This window comes from Botryllus schlosseri, chromosome 5 (genome assembly GCF_051294905.1).
Source record: "Botryllus schlosseri isolate E-star chromosome 5, Bs_hap1, whole genome shotgun sequence".
In the NCBI taxonomy this organism is placed as follows: domain Eukaryota; kingdom Metazoa; phylum Chordata; class Ascidiacea; order Stolidobranchia; family Styelidae; genus Botryllus; species Botryllus schlosseri.
Window position 1 is genome coordinate 5461500 of NC_137240.1, and position 20067 is coordinate 5481566.

Below are 20067 nucleotides of genomic sequence, written 5' to 3' on the forward strand. Positions count from 1 at the left end.
GCGATTGTGATCTTGATAGGGTTTATAATGATAACCAATGCAAAGCGTAGGCCTATATAACATCAAACCACTCTTACTCCCATTTACAGATTGTCGATTGCTGCATATTTGATATTCTATTATGAAAATATTACTTTTATTTTTAATATGTGTAGCTGCGAAGGTATGTACAAAGCAACACTCAATGTATTTCAATTGAACATATGGACATGTACTTTCCGTATTACAGAGTGGGTCGTCGCTCCGACATCGAGGTGGATTTCACCCTCTTGATAGGAGAGGTCCAGTTGCCCGGCAGCAATTAGGAAGTAGGTGGTGCATGCGATGAGACGCATTCAATTTGCAGTCTTATTAACACTATACATACACTTCAGTTATGTGTATATCTTGTACGACTCGTTGGTGATCTAGTCTCTTGGCGGCGGATGTTTATCTAAAAGACGATCTCTACCCAATCCGCATATGTAGCCGCTTAACATCGCCTAGCTAGAACGTGGATTCTTAACGAGGCGTCCCTGAAGCTGGGGTTAACCAAATCCGGGGTTCCCATGCAAATCCTCGTCGAAATTGTTGGCAAAGCGACGGAAGAGATTGATTTTATGGGATTAATATAACATTTGACTGCCCCAGTTGATACATTTGGCAACGTTTAAAACGTCAACATTTACTTCAGCATTGTAGCATTATGGAGCCCGAGTCGTCGCTAGGTATCGTGAAGGTTATTATAGGCTATCACTTCTCTGAAATGTAGGGTTGGAATCAGCAATATGACGTCACGTGACGTCATGAGGTTCACGTTCGCGTTCACACAGAACCTTTCAAAAAGGTTCGCGTTCACACGAACCTGAGCCTTTCAGAGGTTCACACCATCCCTAAAATAAATATGTATATATTTGGCACGTATGAACCTAAATGAATGATATCGCGTTAATAAATCCTACATTTCTATGTGCAATGTGCATCCGGCATATCTTCCTACGTACTAGAGATGGTGTGACGTCATCTTGCTAATTCCAACCCTACAATTCAGTGAAGGGGTGCCTATATTATTGTACACCAAGGGTCGGCAACCTACGGCCCGCGGGCCGGATCCGTCCCGCCAAGCGAAATCGTCCGACCCGCGACATGATAATTAGTTATCAAGAGAATGCGACCCGCCGTTTCCCGTGGAGTTCCAAACTGCAGTGTTGGTACTGTTTGGAAATAGTGTGGTATTTCTACTATATGAAAACACCCTAATAGACCATTGTTACGCCATAAAACTGTCTCGAAAACGGTAGATTATAGTATCTCGTACCAAGTAATTACGAGATTGTCTGCAGAGTAAACTCGTAGAGTAGACCAGTTCTCTTCATCCAGATGTATCGTAAACCCGAAAGTGGGACTTAATTTTTAAAGGGCGTACCAGCATACGATACACCGCATTACATTAGACCGGGGGTCACGAACACGCTGCCAGGTGTGTTTTTGCGGCCCACGACCTTGTTTCAGATTTCGGAAAATGTATATCAATATTGTATTTCTAAATGCTTGAAATACTACTTGTAAAAATCTTGATCGTTTCCGCAAAGATTTATTCTCTCGCTTTCAACATCACCATTTTTCGCTAAAAATGACTTTGACATTACATATGGCGTACTCGCAAAAGACGACAGGCCGATGAAACTGAATTCACCCCGCCCACCATGCCCTTACTAGCAACTAGATAGCCATGGTCAACACAATGCAGTGGTTATCAACCGGGGGTCCGCGAAGCACTTTCACGGGGCCGGAGAAACCTCTAAATAGCATGATGTATATTCTGTAGTATGCCCCGCACTCTATAGCTGGTCGCGCTTTTGCTGCGACTGGATGCTGATATGTCGTTGATTTGCTGGTTTCAAGACCACTTGGAGATGTTCTGGCAGTCTCGAGCGTAAGGTAGATCCATTATGTCGGTTATTCCCAACCTTTTTGTCTTCACAGAACCCTTTTGAACGATCACGCACCCCGTGGACCCCCCAAGTTCAAATTCAGCTCAATTGTCGTGCCACGGTCTTATGCAAATATTAACTTAAACAGAATATACATCATGCTATGATAAATACCGTCAAGATAGCGTAAAGGTGAAGCGTCCGGCTTCTTGATCGGTAGATCACGGGTTTGGTTCCTGGCCGGGTCAGATCAAGGACCTGATTAGTAACGCTGGATGCAAGACTTGGAAATCCACCTTCCTTGTTCAGCGGCATACGCACATCCACGTACTGATGGTATGCGTATGCAGTATGCACGGATCGCGTGTATGTAGGCCTATATCATGAATGGGTGTATATGCCGCAAAAAAAAAACAATGACAAAAATGGACTGCGTCCTTTCCTTTCAATTCGTATAATTAATAGTGCTGTATTAAGGTAAAGCAGCGATTCTTTTTAACAATATTTTTACCACACGTGAAGACAACAACTCATTACATTGATATAATACCTTTTCACCTTAGCTAAAAGCTTATCAGATGCCAAATATTAGGTGTTGACAATAAAATCGTGCGGCCCGCGACGTCTATCAAGTCGGAAAAGTGATCCTAAGACTACTTTAAGTTGGCGACCCCCTAAACTGAGTGTGAATTAGAGTAAAAATGAAAATTCCGGCCCGCCAAAGAGTTGTACAATCGATGTCTGGCCCGTGACTAGCAAAAGGTTGCCGACCCCTGATCTACATTCTACTTGATAGTCGTTGATTAGATAAATACATGGATTGACCGTAATTCCAGGATACTCGTAGTTTTTGCGTTTAGCCTAACATTTATGGTCCAAAGTGTTCACATCACCCAGTTCAAGAATACATGGTTTAGTGTGACAAGTTTGTGATGTAACCTTGAATATACGTTTACGCACATGTGCACCTCATGCGTATTTTGGTGAATCCCAAGGGCATACACCGGTTTAAGAGTAATGGTATATCGGAAGTAGTTTAGAATGAAGATTATTGGCGTGTGTGCAATCTGCATTTATAAATTATTCGATTGTCATCTCACGTCAGTCATTTACATGTAAATAATTTTCAGCGATCTCCTCAGAGAAACCGTTCAACAAACATGAACTGCCACAGCCGATAGATATACCCGAAGTAAACGAAGGTGGGTAGTCATTGCAGTCTTCGTGAGTTAAGATGTGTATCGTCTTTACTATAATGTTTTGGAGTTTCTGAAATCCAAAACGTCCCGTCATATAAGTACTTATAGATACTTACTCATAACATATCGCTCATGCTAAGCTCAATGGACTATCACTGACTAGCATTCGGATTTCCGTCACTACACGGTCTTGTCCCGTAGTATTTTCCGCTACAATAACGTAATACGGCCTACAGGCACAGGTGGACCATAACGAAGTACTTCTACTATTTGAAGTACTTGAAGTAGATGTTTCCTGCTCGCACTACTTATTAAGTAGTTATGATTTTAGACTACCTCCCTCCACTTCTTCTTGGCAGTTTTCAGTTTCTCAGGCAAACATAAGCATGGGATACCTTACTTACTTACTTACGTGTGAAGCGCCACTTCTACTTCTACTTGAGTAGAAATTCCAGCGTTACTTCTACTTCTACTTGAGTGAAGACGGTGGCTACTTTGACCGCCTCTGCCTTCAGGCCAGTTCAACGAAAATGTCATATCCTATTTCAATAGGCCTCGATTTTGGCTCACTTTGGACGAATAGCGATGTTTATATTGCATGGAATCACTGATGCTGACTCTTGTCGACTAGGTTTACATTTGATTCTACATATTTCGGGACAGGCCTTCATTTGAAGGAAGCGGACTTGATGGAAAATGCAAAGTCGCGAAGTACTATCGAGTCCGAGAAGTACGGCGACTTGTTATGGCCGAAAGAGATTCCGATCGTGTATACCAGCGATATCACCCCGCTTGTAAGTAGGCAATGCATTGATTTGTCGGCCTACTGCTCTAGGTGTTACAAGCGGTGTAAATAACGAAATGATGCCACGAGGGATTGAAACTCTTTCTCATTTTGTGTATAACTATGGGGATTTTGGTGGAGTGGGCCTCGATTCGATGGAATAATGCGACGTCTTTCGCAGATTGTAGTTGGAAAACGTATACGGTAATGTCGTCGACAAATCATTGCGCATACCACACATAATGTTATGGTCCCAATTCGTCACGTTGATAGCACTATAAATCCACAGTCGCTATATCGAAGCACTGTGTTCAACCGTTCATTCATTCCTCACTGCATTGCATTCTTCACAGCGTATACGACGCAGTCCACTGCCATAACTCGGAACAGCTAGGGTGTTTGCTGAATAATCATCACCCATTGAACAACTCATCTGTGGTGTCATGTGTAGCATTGTTAGCTTCGCGCAAACACATAAGATGTACTCCATATTACTGTGCTTGTGCATAACGTCGGTTGTTTGCCATTATGGACTAGTGCAGGCTGTAATAGTCGACGATTACGCTATGTGGGGTGCCACGAATTAGTATGCGACTTTACAAAACTGAACATTATTCCAATTTTCATACGTGTGGCGCCATATTTTGCGATACGACTGTTTAAATCCAATGCTATTTTTACACCTCTACTAGTTGCTGACGATTACCCCTGACGAGTATCACCTGAACAGATTCGACTTGATTTCAATATGAATATATTACTCAGTTGTGCGTTAAAGATTCTATTGTACAGTAACTCAAGCAAGTAGCTGATTTCATCATCCAATATCTATTGCAGCCTTCCGAGGCTATATATAAATCATGCAGCATGTTTTGGCGTGTAAAGTAGCGTTCATGGTGTTGCAGAAACGGGCTGTGATTGACATTGCGAGGGAGGAATACGAATTACGTACTTGCCTTTCGTTGCCGGAAAGAACGGACGAGGAAAACTACATTACTTTTCGATCCCTGGGAGGGTGAGTCGAGTGAGATATCATATCCTACCGGGCCTGATGAAAACAGCCCCATGAGACTCACATAGATTCATACCTGCCTACATTACTACATAAATACATACATTTACATAATGCAGCGAGTTAGAAATAATGGAACATGCCACAGCTGCAGCACATACCTGCTGCGAGTTCGAGTCAAAACAGAGTCTATTCAAGAATTCCTGTAGCTGAATGTTAGAGGTTAACCTATAGGCTTCTCCCCCTAAGTGAGGACTTACGAAAGCATAAAAGGCAACGCGGTCCGGACCTAAAGTCAGCAGATCATGAACCAGTATTTGGTCTGATGTAAAATGGCCAATGTCTTTTAAACTAGGCTTACCATATTTTGGAAGTCTAAAAAGAGGACACTTTTTGAGAAATTTGAGACTTGCAAAACCGGAGAAGAATTGTCAAAAATCGGTGAATTTTTCCCACTTTGTGATCGGTTGACTAAAAAAAGGTCAAATGTCCGCCCAGAGCTCAAAATAACGTTTTTCTCTCCACCTTGTTAGGTGGATGACTAAAAAAAGATCAGCTTTTCGCTCAGAGCTCAAATCACCTGTTTTTCACCCCAAAATACCCACCGGAGCATCACTTCTGTGCTAATTTACGGCATATCACTCGCATTTTGCTTTAAATGTGACCTAAATTTTCAAAAAAGAGGACAAAATCTCAAAAAAGAGGACAAAAGGGCGTCATCCGAGTACACTTTCAAAAAAGTCAAAAAAGAGGACGTATGGTAACCCTATTTTTAACACCATGAATATTACAACAACAACATAATGCATGGATACTATTTCCAATAGACTGATGTTCACTCAGGGCTATATTTCCATTCATTTTCAGATGCTGGTCTTACATTGGACTGGTGGGAGGTCCTCAGAACATCTCCATAGGAGACGGATGCGAAAGAATCGGCACGATAGAGCATGAGGTTATGCACGCTCTCGGGGTCTTCCACGAACAGTCCCGAACCGACAGGGACGATTACGTTGAAATTGTTTTCGAGAAGATTCGCCCAGGTAACTCGATACGATTTGAGAGGAGGTCTAATGATGTCTTTTCATTGCCAGGGGTGATCAATGGAGTCGTTGAGGATGCCCAATTACAAGTAGAAGTGATGGTAATGTAGTGAGCTATCACTGAATTATAAGTGAAATTAGCGATTCTCAAGGCAGGAAAAACTACTCGAAAATAACTAAAAAGTGCAATGTGATTGGTTTCAGAAATAGCCTAAAAATGCAATCACGGGAATGCGTAGCGCAAGTAGCCAAAACTTACTTGAGTACTCTAAAAAGTAGAACTATACTTGGATAAGGATCAATTAATTCCCAATGCTCATAACAACCATTTTACAACTTAATCCACGATATGTTTAATAAATATAAATATAAACATATATATACATACAAAAATTTCGATTCAACCTACTTGAATCATAAATCATCGTACATCTACATACGTGAATGTCTGCCCCATCAACTATATCGTACGATGTGACGTCAATCCGCTTGCGACAGCTATTTAAAACTCGGTAAAACGCTCATCTTCCAGGAACCGAAGGCAACTTCGCAAATTACAACTACGAAGATATCGACGACAGAAGAGTTACTTATGACTACACTTCGATAATGCACTACAGCAAATCAGGATTCACGTATGTAAAGCCGGTTTCGTTTGCATTTATTCACTTTATGGCATCGCAGTATGAGGAAATGAAGGGTAAACATTTTTGTGCAGAATACGAACCCTACAAAATCGTGCGATACGGTTGATCTCATCTATACCTCTATACGCACCAGATTATCACCTTACTATCATAAACATCGAATTCTGCGAGTTGACGAACTATATCCCTTCGAAGTACCAAAAGTTATACACACATTTTTTCCCAATAGTTTGCGTCATGTGTTTGATGAGTTTTCATACCTGCCAAAAATGTACACTCCAATAGCACAATATCTAGTTACCCCCACCCAATAGCATCCTAGACAAGAGATCTATCGCCTACTCGAGACCTATCATCTGGAATGCATAACCACAACATATCCGTGAATTGCCTAGATTTGAAAAAGAGCTACTTAACTACCTCTTGCCGTCGTACTAACACTGTTGTCCTACCTCGCTCAGACATTGCTTCATTGCTTTGCTACCATCTTTTAATTTTTGTTGTTTTAATTACCTTTTTAACTAATATTTGTTACAGCTAGACTGCGAAGAGACTGTGCCATATTGTACCTGTTTGATGTGTGTTCGATCAGACTAGTTGACCTCCAATGTTGTGTCAATCATTCCTATCTAATACCGAATACTGTACATGCCTATTTGCTGTACCCCCATCAATGCTATCTGTTTGTCATGTATTGCGGTTGAATAAAAATAAAGTCCCTTTCTCTCTCTCTCTCTCTCTCTTTCCCTCTCCCTCTCTCTCTCTCTCTTTCTCTCTCTCTCTCTCTCTCTTTCTCTCTCTCTCTCTCTCTCTGACTATTAATCTCATGCCCGCCTTTCAGAACGGACGGAAACATAACGATTCGAACGCGGGATCCTGCCTTCCAAGACACAATCGGCCAAAGGGGAACATTCAGCGAGGGCGATGTGACAAAGCTGTCAAGAATGTACGATTGTAGTAAGTGCCGCATCATAGTGTATTCCGAGGTTGTCAGTAGAGCGAAGAATTACTACCTTTTGGGTGTACTCAAGTAGGGTTTGTCTGCTTTCAATACTTGCTTACTCAAGCGGTTGTGTTGTCAGACTATACTTCCACTGCCATTGTAACAGTTGTTGACGTAAGACTACTTAATTTTAGCGCTTTAGCTATTGTGAGGTGGAGAGTATCTTTGGATTCGTTTGCATCACTTTTATGAGAGAAATTATGACAAAATAGCATATGTATCATGGTAACAGCACAAATTTTCGAAACTTTCTCTATATTAGTAGCGCCATCAATCGTTCTGTGTTGTCGCGATGATTCACATTGCAAATTCGAAAATAATCAACCTCCCATTTATTATTATACTCCTCCAATTCACTACACTTCGACCAAATCTACTCTTCTGTACCACTTGCTTGGGTATACTTCTCAGTCCTTTTAATTTCTAATTGCACTTGAAGTAGTTTTGACAGTCTTGAACTTAACTACTTCTTCTTCTATCGGGTGGCAATGCTGACTACTTTGACCTCCTCTAGGTAGGCCAATATTGATAGAGAGTTTGAAACGCTGTCTAAAGGAAAAGCTACGATTATTTCAATGTTCAGGTGAGAGTATCAGGAAAACCTATGTCGCGAATTTCGAAGACGAATCAGAGGGAGGGTACACGAGTCATCTGACTAACACCGATGTCAACTGGATCCAACACAAAGTGGGAATGTCGAGCGTTACTGGACCGACCTCACAATACCTTCCTAATTTCGACTCCACACTTGGAAGCAACAGTTTGGGTGAATAGATATATTTTATTTCTCTGCATGAAAACGAAAGTTTCCTTGCCTAGTGCGGCTTGATTTATGGAAAGCGATCTCCGGTAATAACTGGTCGAGGCTCATATCGTCAGAAATGAAGTAGTAGGATAGTATTCTTCCTGTGATTAGCATGGGCTTTGAAGAGTCCACCAACAGCTGCATAGGTGTCGCTGGCATAATTGATTTTATCTCGCATTTTCAGGAAGTTTTATGTATCTGGATACGACAGACAGATTTCCGGGTCTGTCCGGCGTCCTCAAGTCCATGAGGTACACCAGCACAGTGGCGCGTCAATGTTTGGAATTCTCTTATTTTATGAAATTCGAAGCCGGATCGTCCGCGGCTCTGTCGTGAGTGCGATAATATTTTAATTTACTTTACTATAGCATGAAGCATCTGTTTTGATTGCGGTCAATTAATTCAAAAAAAAATATTGTAGGAAACGTAGCGTTGACAGTATATACAAGACTATAAATGTGATTTTACAGTTGTTGAGTTCACTACGTTGTTTGTAGTAATAACCCGCACGGAATTATAAACTTCATTAGGTAAGTATGCACAATATAGTTTTGGTTTGATTTTCTTACGTATTAGGTATTACGTGGTACTGAAATACTTGGCATATATATCCCATTTCTTCGACTGATCTCTGATATATCGTATACGGGCTTGTTTTGGTGCTTTACCACGAACACCCAATAGCGACACTTATTTCGGAAGTTCATAATGATATTCATGATACTTTCAGAGAGGTCCTCATTCACATTTTCGTTCGTTCATTGATTTCTTCATACTCCACATTTTGCGTACCCGCTTTTCATTTTGACCCGTATTGCTCTTATCATAGGTGTATGGGAGCAAAAACTTTTAGGGATGCGAAAATAATTTTATCGCGCAAATAGACAATGAATCACAAAAGCAGTTATAATGCATTTGTTTGTTTCGATGTCGCACTGGGAACAACTTTTCACATGTCGCTATCACTACGACATCACTTAGGGTACTACCCACAATGCATCTGTATGTAGCGATGACGTCAATTTACATTGCCGGAGATCGCAGTAGCAAAGCCTTTAGCTATGGCAGTAGTTCGGAGCTTGGTGATATTAGATTGCTTTTTCGATGTGCGAGAGATGATTTTAAAATGTGCCTTATATTTTATTCTGTGCCGGGATTACCTCGTGGTATCGTCTATCAGCCGTGTAGTCTTTCTACTTTCCATGCAGTGTGCAATCTGCACATCCTTATCTTTACATCGCCAAGGCCAAGGTGAGTGTCTGATTTCAAATACTATCCAAGTTGTTTCGATACCTTTCTATCTTTTCATTGTATCGCAATTTTTGTGGTGTATTGCACTGATAAAAGTTGCTGATAAACCGAACCTATGTTAACCTATGACCTCAATGTTTTGTTTCAACCCAGTTACCATGACAAGTTTACTGCGTCTAGCTGCGGACCTGCGGTAGCGTCTAGCACTCTAGCTAGTAGCTAGGGATATACTAGGTAATCCTAGTAGCTTGTGTCGTTCTTGGCGATGGCATATAAAAGTTGATAAGTTATTTATTTAGTCAATGATTTGAATTACTTTGGATTTTTCAAGTTATTGCTTTGCAAGAAAATGTAGGATAATTAACGTAATCTACTGACATACGTTCAGCAGGATAACAAGCTGGGCAAATTCTGAGTGGTTTGATTCCGAATGAGTAAGGTATTAGGTTTCAATTTCAAGCACAGTATAAATCATTAGAATTTCATAACAGTTCAAATGAGTATTTTATGCTATAGAAAAAGAAGAGGCGGAAAATTGGGCAAATGATCTTTTATGTTGGATAGCAACTCTGAAACGTGGAAGAAGCCGAAAATATGGACTTTGCCGCATCGAGAAGATGGCGTATTTGATTCAGATAACGAAATCTGGGATCGAAACAAGATGAAAATATTTCTAAGAGCGGAAAGTCAACCATCCAACTTGGATGACATTACGACATAGCGTTCAGCGAAACGGTCATAATATGCTGAAACCAGGATCTACTATCTACATATATGGAAAATGTTTCTAAAGAGCGCCAGAGCGGAAAAGCCAGCCATGGGTGTTCCAGGCTAATCTGGAGGAAGATTGCCCAATGCCGATTGATGACACAGTGGACACGGACAGCCAATATGGAATCGGTGTCTCGTGCACACCAAAGATTCTACTGAATGCACACAGGTGTGACGCCGAGAACCGCCTTGGCACACCAAAGATATTGCGCTAAGCGTACCGGAATTCCAACCTGGGTGGACAGTAATGTAGTCATAATATACAGAAACCAGGATATAGTTGAGGGGAAAACATTTCCCAGGAACAGAAATGCAAACCATGCATGTCCCAGGCTAATCTGGAGGAAGATGCCAATCAATGACATAATGGACATTTGATAATAATAATATTATGCTAAAACTGGAATTCAAATTAAGACTTCGATTCTCTGTTCGTGCGCTTGTCATGGTGCCGTTAACTCCGTAAGAATCAAACGTCATTGATCTGATAACTCAATACTGCAATGAATGTAGTTTTGACAGAAATATGCCCGTTACGTTAAATATATGCTCCTTGTATATTGTTAAACAAGTTTCTGTCACTGATTTTGTAATATAGTAAGGAAACTAAAAAAGTCAATTCGTGACAATCTCAGATATTTGGATAGGGGATGCGCCCGCATCCGTCGCATACTACTCCCATACACCTATGGCTCTTATATGCGCAGATATCGAATCTCGACAATTTTTTCAGTGTTTGGTGAACATTAAAAATACCAAATACATTGACCAAAACTGGCACTTTTCTTATTCCAGTTTGTACATAGCTTCAATCGATGATTTGACCGGTGAAGTAACGGATTATGGAGATCCGTTGATCACATTCGACTCATCCTCGAATATCCAATCGACGGAGTGGGGTGTGCACAGAATGACAGTCTCCGCACCTCAATTATTCAGGCTCGCATTCTACGCGAAAACAGGTAGGTCTCTGAATACTCCCTTTGGGATACACAACGAGATCAGGCTTATAACCGATTCCTTGAAAAATGCAATACACGACATTACCAACAGATACGTTCGCAAGTGACGTGATAGCAATCGATGACGTCAGCATAACGGACAAGGAATGCGACACGTCGTATTTCATGATTGAAAATTACGCGGAGCAGGCCGAGGGCATGGTGGTGGACGATTTCATTACAAGTCCGTTGATGTACACGGGACACCCGGGCTACGCGTACAAAGTCTTGGTGAGATGAACGTTTTTTTTCGATTTCTATCCCTTCATTCATAGTTGTATATTAGGGTTGTCCATAATTTGGAAAATCTTACAAATCCTCGGTTGTAATGTCTTATTCGATAGATTATTGATAAAAAACGACACTGAGCCTGAAAGAAGCTCACAGAAAGGCCGTTAAGATTTCGTGCGAAGCGTTTGAAAGTAGCTGCCGAAGAATGGGCGTGCCACCGACCATAGAACGGCGAGAAGACTAGTAATCAAGAAACCACGGCTCTTGATTGGATAATCGGCTATGCTTCAATGACCACGTCAGCAGCAGCTTGCTGATTAGGTGAACAAGGAGTCTGCTACTGGCGGCGATTCTGAAAGCGCATTGTATGTAGGTTGACAGATAATGATTTAGGATTGATTAAGGGTATGTTGAGGTACGAAATACATGATGAACAAACAACAGCTGCTTCACAAAAACGTCTAAAGCATGACTGCTTTATTGTGAAAGAAACCGCCGTAGCCTAGATGCCTTGTTTTCAACGAGGGAAAGCATAGGCGCTTATGCAAGTGGCGACGGATTCCTAGTTTCAGAAATAATATATCATTATTGAATACAAAGATAAAGCTTAACAATGACACTATAGTTTGTGTGATCTCATTGGGCTCAGGTTGTAGTGCATAGTTGAAGTTTTGAAAGCTCTAAGGGTCGGCTGAATCAGCGGGTTATGCTTGGCACTTGTCAGATGCTTGCATCAAACTGTATTCACTTGCAAGTGTTGTCAGAGTCCTTGATGATGACGCAGAAAAGAGGCTTAAAAGTAAGCACATAATATGCTGGATATGATATGTCAAATTCCTTGATAATCACGCAGAAAAGGGGTGTAAAGGTAAACACAGACAATGCTGCATAGTGCATAGTATCCAACATAGTTTGCATATCATATCAAGCAGGGCCTGTGCTTGCATATAAACCTCGTTTCTGCGACATCATTAGGGACTTTGAAAACATTTACAAGTGAATTCAATTTGCTGCAAACATCTGATGAGTGCTAAGCCTAACAGTCTGATTCAGCCGATCACTAGAGCATTCAAAACTTCAACTATGTACTGCAACCTGAGCCCAATAAGATCACCCAACTTATAGTGTCATTGTTAAGCTTTATCTTTGTATTCAATAATGATATATTATTTCTGAAACTAGGAATCCGTCGCCACTTGCATAAGCGCCTATGCTTTCCCTCGTTGAAAACAAGGCATATAGGCTACAGCGGTTTCCTTCACAATGAAGCGGTCATGCTTTAGACGTTTTTGTGAAGCAGCTGTTGTTTGTACATCATGTATTTCGTACCTCCAGATACCTTGAATCAATCTCAAATCATTATCTGTCAACCTACATACAATGCGCTTTCAGAATCGTCGCCAGTAGCAGACTCCTTGTTCACCTAATCAGCAAGCTGCTGCTGACGTGGTCATTGAAGCATAGCCGATTATCCAATCAAGAGCCGTGGTTTCTTGATTACTAGTCTTCTCGTCGTTCTATGGTCGGTGGCACGCCCATTCTTCGGCAGCTACTTTCAAACGCTTTGCACGAAATCTTAACGGCCTTTCTTTGAGATTCTTTCAGGCTCAGTGTCGTTTTTTATCAATAATCTATCGAATAAGACATTACAACCGAGGATTTGTAAGATTTTCCAAATTATGGACAACCCTATTGTATATCTATACTAATTGGCAGTGGTGGTCAGTAACGAATAACTTCTACTTTTTCGGAATACTTGGTACGTTTTGCCTACTTGCGCTATCATTTGTCAACTGATTATCTTTCAAGACTATTTCACTTCTACTTAGCTGTCCGTATGCAAACCAACAGACTTTTCACGGTTTGGATTAGTAAAATGTATTTTTGGGTTACATTTGCATCTCTTTTAAGAGTCAAATCGTTACTGTGACTGGGAAAATTATCCCTTGCAACACGGCGACCCGTTTGTAATGCCGTTGAAGGAGTTTTGACTTGTCTTGGAAATCGCTACTTTTATGTCTAACTGAGTAGAAATTTACGGTGTTTCACTAATATACTTGGATACCAAAACTGACTAATTTACCTACCTCTGCTAATTAGGACAGTTATATAGGATGCGTGTGAAGTGCAGAATCTCAGATCTGAACAACATGAGCGTTTCGTATATAGGCTTATACACCCTGAACGAAAAATCAACGAATAATTCATAATCTGAATTAACTGGGAGATCTTTTTTTTTAATTCTGAACATTGATTTCACCAATCAAATAATATGCACAAAACAGCATCCTTCTGCCCCGCACACAGTATAGTTGAGGTCTCCCGTTTCCTAAGTCTGCATCACTATTTCTGCCAGGTCTATCCGAAGGGAACTCAAACTGCCATCGACGACGGTTACGACGACTACATGGGATTGTACTTTCAACTGTGTCCAGGCGATTACGACGACCAGCTGGAATGGCCTTTTGACAAACAGTTTGTGCGTCTATCCATCACCGATCAAGGGCCGAATCCGAATACGAGACTCAATATTTTGTCAAATTTCATCACTTCGAAGGAGTCACTCCGTAATGCTTCCTACGAAAGGCCGACTACGGTAATAATATTTTTTTATTTGATTTTGTAGGCCACTGCATCTGCCTTTAAGACGCCCAAGCAACGAAGGCATAATTGTACTACAATCTAATTGATGATTGTTTCAAGGGACTCTAAGATGTTCACAATATTGAGCTAATTGTCAATTGTAGACTTGATTCAATAACAAAATCGATTGCATGTTAATAAATAATGGTGTTAGTAAATAGGTTATCCAAGCTAAATGAGACATTCTTCCGCTGTACAAGGGTTCTCAATATCTGGCGCTGCTGTTCCGAAGCCGGACAACTCATCATTGGGCGTGTTTACCTCGTGCGATGCTGATTGCATAGTAAAAGTATTTACTGAAAGCGTTTGCAGCTCTGATCGTATCTCGAATCCATACCTAAGTGTTAGAGATTTCTAAGCTCCGACGAAAACCAACTTGGGCCATGTTATGCGTATCCGGTTAAGAAATCATGAAAAAAAACATCGGCCTGGTGTAAAAGGACCACAGATGTCGAAAAACCCCCCATACTAAAACAAGAATATCATCAATCTATTCACAGGACTGCAACGACCCGGTCGGATATTCACGTTTCACGCAGCAAGCGAAGTTAAATAGCAGAATGTATCTAAAGCATGATGTGGCTTACGTCTCCGTCATGGTCAGAGGTAAGGATTCTGTGATCATCTTTCAAATGTGACCAAGTGTTTGTTGCGTTGAGTTTTTCGCCTTGAAAACTGAAGGGAAGCAGATCATCACGACACTGTATCATGCACAACTACAGCTGAATACTCTTGTCATATGCCTGTAGAAAAAACTGTATACCCAACTTATGGATGACGTATACGTAACACAAGCTCTAACTCGAAAATAGGAATTCGTTGTGGACAGAAGTAAACGAAAGTACAGTATTAAATATTCTGAATATTTCTTTGGCTAGTGTAAACACACGGTACGATTGTGTGTATCATATACTATCATTATGTTAGTGATACTTAGTGATAAAATACAGGTACTGTGTACTGTGTGAACATTGCATTGCATTTAGACATGCGGCCGTTCGAAGGTGTAACAGAAGCGCCCTTACCGAATCCATCCCTCCGTGCGCATTTGGAACCTAAATTGTCGTCGGCGGAATTGAATAAAAAGTCAATGGGGTATATGGCAGTGTAAGTGAATTTTCTAGATCAGTCTCGAGTGGGGATTCTAATAGATGTACCCTAACAGTATTGAAAAACTATTGGTACATGGCAGTGGCTTACAAACTTTTCGAGTAATCGACCCTTATCAAGCTCGACACCTATTTTCGCCACCCCCCTACATTTTTCGGACCCGAAAAAGACATATAAGGACATATAAACGGGAACTTCAGTCACCTAACTATGATCGCTGATGAATTCAATAAAAATAGGTCATTTCCCGAGTAGGTGCTCGGAAAACCGGTTTCCACGTTTACTTATCATTAACTTGACCTTCGTCGTCGCATGATATGCAGATTAAACCGTTTTCAGGTGCATTTCTGACCGTGTAAATTAAATATATCTCACTGGAGGTTCTATCATTATCGCCCTCTGTCGCCCTTTTTGGTATTTTCGCCCCCTCGTTTCTCAACATCGTCCACAGGGGGGGGGGGGGTGAGATCGCCAATGTTGGAATCCACTGGTATAGAGGGACTAATTAGGTTGTATATAAGCCTACCTAGATGGTCACTAAAGATTTACCTCTATTTTTATCGATCTAAATATGTCGGTTTTTCCTCCTTGCACTTATTGCTTAGGTGGTTAGGATACTTTTACTTCCGCGTCACATTTTTCAGAATGTTAGCAAAACCAGTCCCAGAATACTCACTTTTTTACCTTCTTGGAAATCGAGACTTTTAAACCTGCATTTGAGTGTAAATTTAAGTAGTTACTTTACTTCTACTAAAGTACCAACGATGACTAGTTTGACCACCTCTGCATGTAGCCTATATATCTTTATTGGAATCCTCCAACCGAAATGAAATATGTTTACAATAACTATTTGTGATTTCAGTGATGATAACAACAAAGAACCGGAGGGAATTGATTATGACGTAATAGAACCGACTGCTACAGAGGGAAACTACATTTCCATCACAACAGCAGCTATGATCCTGCTCGCTACGTCGTTGGGCGTGTTCATGATAATGTCCGTGGTTATATGCTGCGTGGCTTCGAGTTATAAGAAAAAATTGCAGTACCGAATCATGCTTAGTAGAGGAGTAAAGTAAGTATGGCCTTGATTCTACAGAAGGTGGCAAGAGAAATTTAAGTTCCCGATACGTTAATAGTGTAACATATGGCTATGATACGTCCTCTCTTAGGAGGATTTGTCCTTCGTTTTGAAGAAATGTTCTCCCTTCGTCCAAATGTCCTACTTTTTAACAATTTGTCCTATTTTGTAGCCTAAAATACCCCAAAATACGTTAAATTTCGACTTAACCCTTTTGAAATCTGGGGCCTCTGGTGGCTTCAGCCAACTTCATCTGGTCATATCTTGGCTCGTATACGTCCTAGAGGCCTCATATTGGTCTGTACGAAAAGCTAGCAATCTTCTGATTAATATGATACCTAATTCGAAGGTATAAGACATGTCAATTTTCGCGTACCGACGATCTTACATGAGGTGTTCGGCCGAAAATACGCATGCATAAAAAAGTGGTTATCACGCAAAATTTCCAGATATTTTCCGAGTGGAGAATATAGTCAGCAATTCTGCCAGAACATCGGAAGTGGACTTGTAAGGTATTCTGTGTAATTTTTCACCGTTTCAAACATCAAACCTTGTTGTGGGATGTTTTCTGAGGGGGTTTGGTAATTGTGGTCACGCTTCGGTGATTTTCAAGAACATATTCAAGTTCAAGTCCAAGTTTGTGACGGAATATGAGTCATAAACTGGTTTACTATGGATGCAAGTGGTTGGGTATGACAAGAGAAAGTATTCTGCGTTGTTTCAGGCAATAAACTGGACGTTAAGGGTCCGATTTGGTATTTATCTTGAACTTGACCATTATGACCACTCACTGACCACGCCCATATGTAAATTTTTCATGTATTTTGGATTTTCCGATATCTGGAGAGCCGCGCGGTTAACGGCCATGGTTGACGGCTTGTTCGAAACCTGGCAACGGCGGCTACGCACTGAAGCATCATTTTTAACTCTCTGACGCCATCCTGGGGGAATGCATTGGAAAATGAAATAGAGAGAGAGATTTTTTAGAGAAAAGTTTTGTTTATTTAGTCCTATCAAAAAAACTAGACATGTCATGGGGTGCCGATCGATGGCGGAAACGGTAGAGGGCTATACTCCGCCCACTTTTAAACTGGAACAGACCAGATTCGAGTCTCGGTGAGGTCACGGTATGAATTTGAAAAGTGATGGTCAGTTTCGCGAAAACTGACCCGATTTCAAAAGGGTTAAAAGATGGACGGCGGTTACGCCGGAGGCGGGAGTAAAATCTAAAATATGACTTTTTTCAGTCAATGTTTTTAGTAAAAAGTAGGTAGCCTAATTCGAGAGTCGAGCCAAAGTGATGATATTTTTTTAATTAAATATAACAATATCAGCTGTTTTCAATTTCGGTAAACTAACTTTCATGGTTTGATAAAAGTTTCCTACTTTCCCGATTCCAACATATGGTAACCCAAGTGTAGCATAAGTAGAGGTTTTGCAATCTATGATATGAAACACTGTCAAACTGATGAGAATATGTTCACTCCGCACTTCCAGAGGCAGATAGTGACAAAGTAGCATACATCACCTACATCTTTATTCTTTTTCGTAGTACTCAATTTGACTGCACTCGAGAGATTGATTGGTTGAATTGTGAGAATACTTTTAAAAGTAAACACGCCATGTTTCCGTAACGACATTGTTCGTTTGTTGCCTTGTTCAAATCCATGCTCATGTCATCGATATGTGGCTCGGTTAGCAAAGTATTACAACGTCTAGTTCATTACTAAGTTTCGAAAACCATTTTGCAAACCGACTTAAGAAACCGCATCGATTCTACCACACAAAATACTCGTGTGTGGATTATTCTCTTTGTACCAGATCCGCAAGAAATATTCTAATCAATCTCTACTAATTTTTCAGTCCACTCCTTGTCGACTCGCTAAAGTACTCGTCTCTGAAAGGAAAAGTTTGAGAGGAAATGGCATACCTTGGTTGCCTCGGACGTTTACGATTCGTTATTGTTACAATCAACTTGATTTTCATTTTTTTATTTACAGCAGCGCATGTGCAATGTTATTTCGTATGCACTTCGGGTAATTCGTAATAAATTTGGTTCGGAGCAAAATTCCGGTGCCGCAAGTGATGTAAAATGATGTCATTCTTAATCGGAGTGTTGAAAAAGAGAATACGGCAGATATATATTGTGTATGCTGCATAGAAAACAATGCGTACTTTTAATGTCCACATTTTACAAGCAACTGCAACTGTTCTTCACATCATGCATGAGTCTTGTTGCATGTTGTTGACGGCTCGTCGAGTCGTACAAGACACATTTCCTTAGTAAATATAAACGGATTGTTGAATTTGAACAGCCAACGCCAGTTCGAATTTAACGGTTAAATGCTCGGGAAGTTTGGCAATTACATAAAGATTATGGTCTGGGTATTATATACATCGAGTCGGTGCCCGCTACTCCCCTTAAGTCGCTAGGTTAAATCGCTCGTATCTACGACGCATTTTATAAAAATTGTGTCCCGCTGCAAGTAAGTGGAGTTCAGCAAGGTATCGTGCGCGGCGAACATGTGGGAGCCGTGTCCCATATTCCTATCCGTTTGTGGTCTTCTAAATGCGGCAGACGAGGGGACCGGACGGAATGAATGCGTTATATGACGCCGCCCGGGACCTTGATCCAACAACATGAATGTGACCCAAATAGCAATCGTCATTGTTCAAGCCATGACGGAAATTTGCACACTTCTTATGACGTGGATTGGAGCGCTTTCGTATTTGATACAGGTAATCACAGCTTCCGTTACTACGATATGCGGTTAAAACTCCTTCATTGGAAATTCACGCCATGATAATAAACTGAATCTAGAAATTTGTGGAATGCGCAATTATACATTGATAGGTTGCTATATGAGACGTCTCGTTAAATCTGAAGTACATGTTGTAGTGGTGATTTCGAAGTCCAGTAAAACCGCTACTGCGTTTGGCTATATCAAGTCCACCTTTTAATTTATATTCTTCTATGAACAACAAGGTATGGCAATGTCAGTAAATGTTCAAGTATATATAGCCTACCTTTTGTCGTAAAGGAAACTGTAACAGCGTGTCGTATTCTCCTCTCATTAGCACAAAGAATAGTGAGATATGCGTACTTCTTCCTAAAAAAACATCAATGTAAAATTCGATTTCTTGTTTTATGAAACATCTCTAAGACATCAACGTAAAACTCGATTACTTGTTTTGTGAAACCACGGTGTGATCCCCTAGTGCAGCGTTATGGCTCTCTAGCAACACCAACAAAAACAAGTTGGAGTTGAGCAAAGGGGGAAGATTTCCGTTTTGAAAATTTGTTTTCGGATTCTCCAAAAGTTGGGCCCCTCACGTACGAGTTAGTAAGATCGATTCACTGCAATATCATTGTACACATGCTTTTTCGCTTTGGGCCTTTACTCTTACGCACCGCAGGTTTACAACGCTTCGTGTGGGACCGCCTTAGCACGCTTCAAATCAAAGCAACCCATTTGAGTATCTCACATGGCTAATAGTTGATACATTTTCCGGGTACCGCTTCATCCTTCTCCAAAAAAGCTCCAAGAATATTAAAATGCCGAATCGTAATAA

General features: G+C 40.8%; 2 protein-coding genes across 2 annotated transcripts in view; one reads left to right on the forward strand and one right to left on the reverse strand.

Moving 5' to 3' along the window:
• LOC145439649 (meprin A subunit beta-like) overlaps positions 1 to 20067 on the reverse strand; it is a 171752-nt gene that overhangs the window by 19737 nt on the left and 131948 nt on the right. The gene's annotated exons all lie outside the window — the stretch shown is intronic.
• LOC145438752 (meprin A subunit beta-like) lies at positions 16 to 18587 on the forward strand. The gene is made up of 17 exons (XM_080316103.1): positions 16 to 163; positions 230 to 308; positions 3044 to 3115; positions 3776 to 3906; positions 4802 to 4911; positions 5776 to 5951; positions 6484 to 6586; positions 7440 to 7555; positions 8185 to 8367; positions 8591 to 8738; positions 11224 to 11390; positions 11482 to 11660; positions 14017 to 14256; positions 14804 to 14909; positions 15290 to 15410; positions 16276 to 16488; positions 18358 to 18587. The coding sequence occupies exons 1-17, from the start codon at positions 122 to 124 to the stop codon at positions 18407 to 18409; spliced, it is 2238 nt and encodes a 745-aa protein (XP_080172229.1). The 5' UTR covers positions 16 to 121; the 3' UTR covers positions 18410 to 18587.

What these genes read in the sequence shown, in the direction of transcription:
- LOC145438752 (XM_080316103.1), top strand. Translation starts at nt 122, where the DNA reads ATGAAAATATTACTTTTATTTTTAATATGTGTAGCTGCGAAG. An exon ending in TTTCGAGAAGATTCGCCCAG is followed by an intron (nt 5,952 to 6,483) that starts GTAACTCGATAC and finishes CTCATCTTCCAG; the next exon opens with GAACCGAAGGCAACTTCGCA. An exon ending in GCTACGCGTACAAAGTCTTG is followed by an intron (nt 11,661 to 14,016) that starts GTGAGATGAACG and finishes TATTTCTGCCAG; the next exon opens with GTCTATCCGAAGGGAACTCA.